We start from the raw sequence: 10,575 nt of genomic DNA, 5'->3' as shown, positions 1-10,575 counted from the left end.
TATTTGCATTTCAATGATCTCTCGTTTAACTAGGGTTGCGGTCCCCGCCTCGGGTCTACTGGGGTTTCACCCTAATGCATTCTCAGCCCCATGCTCACCTACCCTAGAAAAAAATCCTGGTTCTTGCTTTAATGAACTTCCTATCTCCTTCTTTTCGTTCACTATTCTTCAGATCTCCAGCGCCGCAGTCAGGTCGTACTGAAGGGCTGGGAGCCCCCTGTTTTCTCTTCTAAGGATTTCCCCATTCTCCCCTTGGCACCATGCTTTCCCCACAAAGGGCTTTGCTCTGTAACCTTAATCATATCCACCTTCAGCATGTTTCTCTGGGTCTGCACCTGTCCCGACGTCCAGAGCTCAGAGAAGGGCCCCTGAGCACTCCACCACCTCCTGGAGACACAGGGGGCAAAGAGAGTGGAGTACCCTGTAGTGGAACCTTGGTGGATGCCAACTCCAACAGCCCTGCAGTTCCCTGCCGTTGTTGCAGGGAGCATGGTCCAGAACTGGAGAACCGACCAGGGGAAACAGAGGAGGAAGAAGAGGGGGTGGTATCCCCCTCAGACCCTGGCTGCTCATCTTCACTCAGCACCTGTTCAGACCTCACTCCTGATGAATCCCCTGTCTCTGTCTATTCTCGGGATTTCCCTCCAGAGGAAACCAACCCCCAGCCTAGCATTATCCCTCTGGATGAAGGCTCTCCCCTAACCACAGAAGGTCCTGACTGTAGTCCAGACAGCTTTTGCTGTTCTCCAGATTCTTGTTCTGGAGCTTCTTCCCCTTCTGTCACTGGCCTAGACTCCAACTGCAATGCTTTGCCCAGCTTCCAGGATCATCACTCCTCAGTACCAAGGGAAGAGGAAGAGAGAAGAGAGCTTGAGCTGGCCTTGGAGACAGACAATGGGAAAATTGATGCTAGTGGGAAAAATGGATCCAGTTGGAAAGTCATTCCCAGTTGTAAGGTTGACCCTGGTAACACTGACTCTGGCTGGAAAACTGACTCTGGTTGGCAACTCAATGGGAATTCAGACTCTACCACCTGGAAAACTAGTGCCGAGAATACTGATTCTAATTGGAAACTCACCGAGAAGAATACAGATTCTGGCTGGAAAATTGGCTCTGGATATACTGAGTCCTCTTGGAAACCTAGCACTGGGAATACTGAATCTGCCTGGAAACTCACTGAGAATACTGACTCAGGCATCACTGATTCCACTTGGAAAACTAGCACTGAGAATCCCGACTCTAGCTGGAAAGCCAATGCTGGGAAAATTGAAGGTGACGTCAGTGGAGAACCTGTGCCCCACCGGACAATCACATCCTTCCATGAGCTGGCCCAGAAGCGGAAACGGGGCTCAGGGCTTCTTCTTCCCCCACAAGCCAAGAAGGACAGGAGTGACTGGTTAATCATCTTCTCCCCAGACACAGAACTGCCTCCCAGTGGGGCTCTGAATGGCTCCCCTGCCCCTCCCCGGGAGGTCACCACCTTCAAGGAGCTTCGCTCCAGAAACCGGGGCCCACCTCCCCCAGTGCCACCCAGGGACCCCCCAGCTGGCTGGGCCTTGGTCCCACCGAGGCCTCCACCTCCACCAGTCCCACCCCGAAGGAAGAAGACCCGCTTGGGGCTGCAGCCTATTGCTGAAGGGAGGCCTGGGGATCTTAGGCCTGAGAGCCCAGTGGCAGCTGATGATGTTCCTATAGGGAAGGAACCAGCCCGGCCCAGGGAGGCTCCTGACATAGAGGGTAAGGGGGTTCCCTGCTTGGGGGTTTAGGGTGGAGTGAGGCTGACTGGGAAGGGCCTGGATGTGGGAGGCAGATCCGGCCCGAGTCCCTTCCATTTCAGAGCTTCAAGACCCTCTCCTTCATGTGTTGCCCCATTGTCTCCTTCCCCACCCCAACTTTTCCCTTCTTGTCCTTCCCCCTCCCTTTTACCGGGGCCTGGGGAGAGCTCTGGGAAAGGGGAGTGGGGGTGGTGTCATAAGGGGAGTGGGACTAATTTTCTGCTCCCCTCTTTCTCCTTGCCCCTCTTCGCCTGGCTGCCCGTCTCGCTGCCCCTACCCCACCCCGCACCTGCTCTGTCCCCACCGCCTGTAGCTGGCCCCCTCCTCCTCCCTCGGCCCTTGGTTTTTCGGTTCTCGGCCGACGGTCGTCCCCTCTTGGAGGGCGCGGGAGCGGGGGGAGCCGGCTCCCTGCTCTTGGCCCCACTGGCTGGGTGGCCCGGCCCGGGGCTGCGACTGCTTGGGGGGCCGAGCCCCACGGAAGAGCAGCTGCTGCCTGTCCGCCTGTCCCCCGTAGGGGCTTATTCGCCCCCAGCCCGGGGGGCCCTGCCCTGCCTGGCCAGCCCTGAGCTGGCGCTGTTGCTGTCCCCGCTCTTCCCCAGAAGCAGCACCTTTCCCTCCGCGGTTCCCCCACCCCGCCAGGTAGCCGCCCCCCTGCCGCCACCGCCACAGCCGAAGGCCCCGCGCAGACCCTGGAGCCCGCCACCGCCGCCTAGGCTACGTAAGACGGACTGTGTCCCACACCTGGCCACACCCCCAAGCGCCAGGTCACACCCCGGCGCCCTGCCCCCCGCGGCGTCGCGGATGCTCTTGGCTCTCGGGTGTGCGGTCCTTCCCTACCGTGGGAACCCCTGGGCTAAGGAGCTCTACGGCTGGGGCTCTGCACCTATCCGGGCCCAGGAAAGGGGCATCTCCCTACAGAATTTCGAGAAAGCTTTACTTGTCCTGAGGGTCTCCGGTCCCCTGTCCATCCCAAACTCATTGTCCCCTGGGGTTCTAGTCCCGCCCCCTGGGTATTCATTGGTCCTTGGAATTCTGGCCTTGCCCCCACCTCGCTGCAGGGGAAGGGCGGGGAGAGCCCACGCGAGCCCATTGGCTTGTATGAAGGACTCTTGTTCATCCTCCTGGTGGCCTTTGCCACTGCCGTCCCCTCCTCGATGTGGGCTTGCACAGTCGGGAGAGAGGGCAGAGGAGGATTAAGGGCGGGCAGTGGGTCCTTGATTTTCCCCTTTTCACCTTTCCTTCTCCCTTCGCCTCGTCCCCCTCTATACCCGCTTCTGTCTGTCTGTCTGTCCTTCTATTGGTTGTGGCTCCTCACGTGCTCCCCACGCCCCGGGCGGGGGCTGGGGCGGGGCGCGGATCCGCCCCTCCCCCGCCCCTAGAGGCCCAAGCTCCCTCCCTCCCAACCGGGAGGTAAGCCTGCCCTGGACTTCCGGGAATAAAGGACGTGGGAGGCCAGACCAGGAACCAGGAAGGACCTTGGGATCCTTCACTCTTGGGGTTTACTAGGATGGAAGGGTGAGGGGTTGGGCCCCTTCTCTGGGGCCGGCCCCCTTGTCCCACCGCCCTCCTAGCTCTGCCCTCGCCCCAATTGTCTCCCCTCTCCCCCCAGCTACAGGAATTGTTTGCAGGGGAGCATTTTAATTCATCTGGAGGGTGATTCCCTTAGCCAGGTTCTTCTCAGGTTCCCCACCCCCGCACCCAAAGCAGAATCTTGTCAAGGCCATGTACACAGCAGTTGCTTGATAACTTCATTCCTTGAATTGAATCTTTTTTCCACCTGCCCTACCATCTCCCCCCAGTCCGGAGTTCCTGGTCTTTTGCTGGTGTGCCTGGGGCCCAGTGCCTGTGGATGGCAGAAGCCAAGCAGGGATCTGGCCAGCTGCAAGAGGAAAAGAAAGGTACTGACCCTGGCTTGTCTTCCCCACCCTTAAGGCTACTTCCCCTGCCTCCCAGCCCCTTCCAGCACTGCCCACTTCTCTGGGGTCCTCTTTCAGCAGTGGGGAGGGCTGTCCTTGAAGGATGGACAGACTTATCCCTCAGAGATGAACAGATGCAGCCTTTGTGTTTCTTTTTCATATTGTCCTTTTTCCTGAAGGCCTTCTGATTGCTGTCAGCGCCTCAGTGGACAAAATCATCTCCCATTTTGGGGCAGCCAGGAACCTGGTACAAAAGGTTAGTGGGATTGAGGAGATGAGAATGTCCCGTGGGGAAAGGGGCTGTGATTGGGTTGGGGCTGGACCTGGATGCCTTACTGTGTGTGTTTTTTTTTAACTTTAACTTTAGTTTCGGTCTTAGAATCAATGCTGTGTTTTGGTTCCAAGGCAGAAGAACCATAAGGGCTAGGCAATGGGGATTAAGTGACTTGCCCAGGGTCACACAGCTGGGAAGTGTCTGAGGTCAAATTTGAACCCAGGACCTCCTGTCTCTAGGCCTGGCTCTCCACCCACTGAGCCACTCAGCCACCCCCAGTATGGCTTTCTATTAAGAAACAGAGGAAGGTAGCCTGAGCAGGTTGGCCAGAGCAACAGCTGATTTGTCTGTGATTTTTGCTCTCCCTTGTTGTCCAGGCCCAGCTGGGCGATAGCCGGTTGAGCCCTGATGTGGGACATCTGGTGCTGACCACGCTGTGCCCTGCCCTCCACGCCTTGGTGGCCGATGGCCTGAAGCCGTTTAGAAAGGATCTCATCACTGGGCAGAGAAGGAGCAGCCCTTGGAGTGTTGTGGAAGCATCTGTGAAACCTGGTGAGGCGGGGCAGAGCGCACACTCGGGTGGGAACAGGAGCTGTGGCTGAGTGGGGAGGCGTTCCTGTATCGTGGGGATCATCTCTGCCATAATGCTACCTGCTCTGCCTCCCCAGCTTCCTGCACCCACTCCCTGGGAAACCTGTATAATCAGGTCAGCCGCCTGAGCCCTCTCAGCAGCAGCCGAAGCCGGTTCCATGCCTTCATCCTCGGCCTCCTCAAGTGAGACCCCAACACCCTCCCCTGGGACTCGTGCTGCCGAGAGACTCTCCTGAGTACCTCGTCCGGGGCGTGCTCAGCAGGCCCTATCGGTTCTTTCCCACCCGGGACCTCCCACCCCCTCTCCTTAGTTCAGAAGACAGAAGTGGTAGAGAGCTCTGGATTCCATCAGAGGACTGTGCTGGGTGACCTTGGGGAAGTCAGCCTCCCCTCCTCACCTGAATTCCCCCATCTTAGAAAGGAGAGACCTGAACTAGACAATCTCTGCGGTCCCTTCCAGACCTGTCTGTCACCTTCTGAGCTTATTACACTCCCAATTCTCTCTCAACCTTCTTTTCTCACTTCTATCTCTCTTTGCAGCACAAAACAGCTGGAGTTATGGTTTTCCAACCTCCAAGAGGATACAGGTACTTCCTTGGGATGGTTTGAGAAAAACGGAGGTAGGGGACAGAAATTTCAGAAAGCAGGGGGCAGCTGGGTGGCTCAGTGGCTTGAGAACCAGGCCTAGAGACAGGATGGGTTCAAATGTATCAAGACACTTCCTAGCTGTGTGACCCTGGGCAAGTCTACCCTTACCACTCTTCTGCCTTGGAATATTAATTCAGTATTCATTCTAAGATGGAAGGTAAGGGTTTAAAAAAAAAAAAAGAAAATAAATTTCAGAAAGCATGGGGCCTGGTGGGTGGGGACCATACAGTTGGACTTTATGGGTTTTTTCTAGCCCCTGAATATTTGTTCAGTACGGAGAGATGTATATGAGTGTGGGGGTGCGTGTGTACATATGATATAAATCCACATAAAATGAGGGGATGTGAAGCCAATGACTAGGGGTCGGAAACACAGACACGGGGGCCTGGGGCTCTGGGATCTGATATTCCCCTTCTCCATCATGCCCAGGCCTCCTGTCCCTACTGTACCTGCCTACAGCCTTCTTTTCTCTGGCCCGAGGAGGCTGCCCCTCCCTGTCCACAGAGCTGTTGCTTCTGCTCCAGCCTCTGTCCGTCCTCACCTTCCACCTGGATCTCCTCTTTGAGCACCACCATCATCTGCCGCTGGGCCCACCCCAGCCCCCGGCCCCTCCGGGCCCACCGCCAGCCCTGCAGCAGACAGTCCAGGCTGTGTTGGGCTGGGGGGAAAGGCTGGCTCAGAGCCTCCGGGGAGGGCCGGGCGAGGCTCCACGAGGTCCCTCTCCATCCAGTGGCTGGTGGGAGCAGCTGACCCAGGCTTCCCGGGTCTATGCCTCAGGAGGGTCAGAGGGCTTCCCTCTTCCCCGATGGGGTTCCCGGAAGCAGGCTGTGCCCCCTGAGAGTACCAAGGAGAGTCGGCCGTCGGGAGAGGAGCCAGGCCAGGCCAGAGGCGTATGGCTAGGAAGACTGTTCGGGGTTCCAGCAGGGACAATGGAGACCGATGGTGGTGGGCCGATAAAATCCAGGTACTTGGGGCTCCCCACAGGTCCCTAATGATCCCCCCAACCTCTTAATGGACTTAACACCAACTTAAAAGCAGTTCCATCCGGAGGCTCCTCTGACCCGTAAGCCATGAGTGACCCTTTTCTGCTGTCTCTCTCCTGTAAATAGATGGGTGGGTGCCCTGTTTGACATGAATTAGGTCTGTAAAAACACCTCCTCTGGCAAAAAAAGATTTTGGGGATCAGTGTCATTTATCGGGAAATGTCCTGCAGGATTTTTCTCTCTGAAAATGTCATTTGGTTGCATTATTTCAGCATGTGGCTAGTTGCATATTGTATGTGCTTCTGATTTTGGCACCTCAGTGAGAGCTAATCATCCAGGACCCCGAAATCAGCACCAGAGTGATCCCAAGGCCTCCTTCCTGGCCCCAAGGGGGGCATTCGCCCCCAACCCTCTTATAATGAGCCTCTGGCCGTTTGATGACCCTCCGGCCTCTCCTCTCCCACCAAGCTCCCAGTTTTCCCTAGAAGGGGGCATGGTGTGGGAAATGAGTCCATTCCTTCAACCTGGCCACTCCTCCAGGAGACCCTCCAGCTGGCTGCCCCCTGCAGTGAGCATGCTGGCCTTGGTGAGGAAGGGCGGCCCCCCGGAGCCATCGTCCCCTCCAGAAGAGCTTGAGGCCCCGGCCCCCAGGGAGTTCCCGACACAGAGGTGAGGAGGGAAGGGGTGAGGATGACAGTTCCTGGGGCCTCGGCTCACTGCGGCTTGCCTCATCTCCATGTGTCCTCCTAGGGCGGTCCGAGCCCTCTGTGACCACACGGCCGCTGCGCCTGATCAGCTGAGCTTCCGGCGAGGAGAAGTGCTTCGGGTCGTTTCCACCGTGGATGAGGACTGGCTCCGATGCGGGCGAGAGGGGGCTGAGGGGCTGGTGCCCGTGGGCTATACTTCCCTCATTCTCTAGCCTCAGGACCCTTCCTCCCTTCCTTTCTTGGGTATGTGCCACCCCTCCTGTCACCTGGAAATGGAAGGGCTCTGGAGCATCCTGCCCCTCATGTAAAATGAAGCTTAGCTGAAGCATTTTCCCATCTGTAAAATGGAATTATTCTCCCTGCCTCACTCATATTTAATATGGAACCTCCCTGCCTTCCTATCCTCTCTGTAAATTGCCTTCCACCCCTGATCTGTAAAGTGGAACTTGTTCTTTTGCCCAGGCCCTCCCGTATGTAATATGGAACTGCACTCTTCCCCCACCCCATCTGTAAAGTGGAAATCCTGACTTTGTCCTCATCTATGGGTAAACTACCAATATACTCACCCCGATCCCACTTTCCCCACCCACCTGGGTGGATGGAATCTCGGACTGTACCTACCCCTTCCTTGGTCTGTATTTATTGAGCAATCATGAACTTACATGCTGTATGTAGCACGGACCTCATTAGTGGGGGGCCCTTGGAGGCTGCCCCTCCTAAGTCAGAATCCCAATAAAGTGTGGGAGCCGAGTTTTCCGTTGTCTGCCTTGGAAGAAGGGGCTTGTGGGGGCTTTGGGCGCTGCCTTGGTCAAAGGGAAGAAGCCATCCTTTTTTTTTTTTTTTTTTTTTTTAAACCCTTGTACTTCGGTGTATTGTCTCATAGGTGGAGGAGTGGTAAGGGTGGGCAATGGGGGTCAAGTGACTTGCCCAGGGTCACACAGCTGGGAAGTGGCTGAGGCCGGGTTTGAACCTAGGACCTCCTGTCTCTAGGCCTGACTCTCACTCCACTGAGCTACCCAGCTGCCCAAAGCCATTCTTTTTTGGTAGTTTTCTGGGGTCCACTGGCACTTCCTCATCTCCACCAGCCTCTTCCCCCATCCTCCCAGCCTCCGTAAGTGGCTTGCCCAAAGTCTGGTAGGTAGGTAGTAAATTGCAGGAATGGCATTAGAGCTCCGGTTCATTGGGCTGATAAACGTAGGGCCAGAAGGGACCTGCCAGGCGGTCTAGACAGCCACATCCCTGCTCCTGCTCCCCTCTTCTGCAGTTTACAGATGAGGAAACTTCAGGCCAAGTGAGCCAAAGAGATTTGTCCAGGATCACACACTGTTAGAGTTGGCATTTGAACTGGCATCAAGTCTGGCCCCTGTTCTTTTCACTGAAGCATGCTGGCTGCTTCCTCAGAGAGGGTGATGCCAGAGACTTGTTCTTAGCCTTGGAGATGGTACAGAGGGAAAGGAAGGCATGCCCTGAGTGAGAAATAAGAGGCACTTTTAATGTGGTTTGGAAAAAGGCTTGGAGCTGGGTTGAGGCATAGGGGCAGCTAGGTAGAGTGCCAGGCCCGGAGACGGGAGGTCCTGGGTTCAAATGTGGCCTCAGACACTTCCTAGCTATTTGACCCCGGGCAAATCATGTTACCCTGATTGCCTAGCCCATGTTGCTTTCATGCACAGAAAGTAAGGATTTTAAAAGAAAAAGAAAGATCTCATTTAGGAGGGGGGATGCAGACACCAGGGCCTAAGAAAGAGCCAGGCACCAGTCACTGTGCCGTCTATTGGTATTGTTCTTTACGACCCTTTTCAGATACTCACTGGCCCAGATACCCAAGAGGATTTCAGATGTCCACACAATTTCCTTTCATCCTTGGTATTTGAGAGACAGAAAAAACTAACCCTCTTTATCCAGACAGGAGCCTGGGAGGATGGAAGCCACAGAGAAATAATCCTTCCCTATATTGTCAAGTGTTTAGCACATTGTTTGAGCATAGGCAGCACCATATAAATGCTCAATCCTTCCCCCCATCCCACTATGACTACTACACTCCTGCCTCTCCCTCAGCCCTCTGATTCAGTCACCTAGATTACCTGGGCATGACTTTCCTTTCTGGTGGGGTCCCTCTAGGTCAGTGATGGGCAACCTTTTGAGCTTGGCGTGTCAAAATTCACCAAAAAACTGAGCATAACTGGTGGTGTGTCACTTTGAGAAAAAAACCCATAATTTTGCGATACTTATAGTTTAAATAACAAAAATGTACAATTGTAATATATAACTGTATTTAATAAACCAAAATAGGTAAATGAATATATACAGAATTGTAATCTAGAGTACACAGAATGTCTACACTACACTACAGCAAATGTTTCATCCTTGGCATGCAGCCCCATACTTCTCTGTATGCGGTCGCGTGTCATCGAAAATGGCTACGTGTGTCAGTGCTGACACGTGTGTCATAGGTTTGCCATCAGGGCTCTAGGATCTGGCATCCTGATTCCCTGAGAGCTCTATCCCTCCCAGATCCCTGCCTGCTCGACCCTGGGCTCTGATCGCTCTCCTCCCCCAGAGGCATCCATCCCTATGCACTAGGCAAGGGTATGGCTAGAGAAGTTATTTTTGGTGCTCTATCTGGGTGATCCCCCAGGTGGTAGGCTATGGAGGCCTTCCAAATCTTTATACTTTCCTAGTTACTTCTTAGGGCAGCTAAATGGCTCAGTGAATAGTGCCAGGCCTGGAGTCCAGAAAATCCAAGATAAAATCTGGCCTCAGACGCTTAGCTGTGTGGCTGGTGGGCAAGTCACTTCACCCTGTTTGCCTCAGTTTCCTCCTCTGTAAAATGAGCTGGAGAAGGAAATGGCCAACTACTCCAGTATCTTTGCCAAAAAAACCCAAATGGGGTCATGAAGAACTGGACATGATTGAACAACATGTTGCCCCTTATTCCTCTCTAGGTTGCACTCTGGACTTTTCTGGATTTTCTTTACCATGCTATTGAAGCATCTTCATCCTGGGAGCTCATTTTACACCTGGGCTACTTCTCACAGTGGAAGTACCTTTCACCTCTTGTAGCTTCACTATCTGATAGGCTAGTTCCTCCCAGAACCTCCTTATTAAGAGAACGTCTAGGAGAGCCATGTCTTCCTTTCTCTCCAGGCTACACTCCTGACTCTGGGCTTTTTACCATGCCCCTTTTCCCAAGCGCCTTTGTCTCTTTCTCTCCATCCCTACTCCCTCCTTTAAAGGTAGGATGTAAGCTCCTTGAGGGCAAAGATTATACACTTCTTATCTGCTTAACATGGTATCTGACACATAGTCAACACTTCAAGACATGCTTGTTGACTTGACTTGAATTTCCTACATTCCTTTTTTTAATTAAAAAACTTATTTCCAGATTACATGTTGATACAATTTTTAATAATCATTTTCTGACATGTTGGGATCTGTGCTCTTTCCCACCTGCTCCCCTTCCTTAGAGGCCTTAGAGGGCAGATAATATGATATAGGTTGTACATGTTATTGTACAATACCTATTTTCATGTTTGTCATGTTGTGAAACAAGACATATCATTTACACTAGTGAAAAATTCATGGAGGAAATACAGTGAAAAGTGGTATGCTTCAATCTGCATTCAGAATGGACAGCCTTTTTCTTCATGAGTTCCTTTGAGTTGTCCTGGACCCTTGCATTGC

General features: G+C 53.9%; 1 protein-coding gene across 6 annotated transcripts; it reads left to right on the top strand.

Annotated features, from left to right (window-relative positions):
• Window positions 1–240: 240 nt before the first annotated feature.
• RUSC1 (RUN and SH3 domain containing 1) lies at window positions 241–7,644 on the top strand. 6 transcript variants are annotated; one of them, XM_044676626.1, is made up of 11 exons: window positions 241–1,137; window positions 1,270–1,719; window positions 2,077–2,493; window positions 3,575–3,673; window positions 3,871–3,947; window positions 4,343–4,517; window positions 4,634–4,739; window positions 5,097–5,143; window positions 5,634–6,168; window positions 6,728–6,856; window positions 6,938–7,644. In XM_044676626.1, exons 1-11 carry the CDS (start codon window positions 261–263, stop codon window positions 7,104–7,106), a joined length of 3,081 nt encoding a protein of 1,026 aa, XP_044532561.1. In that variant the 5' UTR covers window positions 241–260; the 3' UTR covers window positions 7,107–7,644. The 6 variants fall into 6 exon arrangements, with proteins under 6 accessions (XP_044532561.1, XP_044532563.1, XP_044532562.1 ...); XM_044676628.1 differs by lacking the exon at window positions 2,077–2,493 and having other exon boundaries at window positions 1,270–1,737; XM_044676627.1 differs by lacking the exon at window positions 2,077–2,493 and having other exon boundaries at window positions 241–1,143; window positions 1,273–1,737.
• Window positions 7,645–10,575: the final 2,931 nt, after the last annotated feature.

This window comes from Gracilinanus agilis, chromosome 4 (assembly GCF_016433145.1).
Source record: "Gracilinanus agilis isolate LMUSP501 chromosome 4, AgileGrace, whole genome shotgun sequence".
Lineage (NCBI taxonomy): Eukaryota > Metazoa > Chordata > Mammalia > Didelphimorphia > Didelphidae > Gracilinanus > Gracilinanus agilis.
The sequence above is the reverse complement of the archived record's forward strand: the minus strand, read 5'-3'. Positions and strand labels throughout refer to the sequence as shown.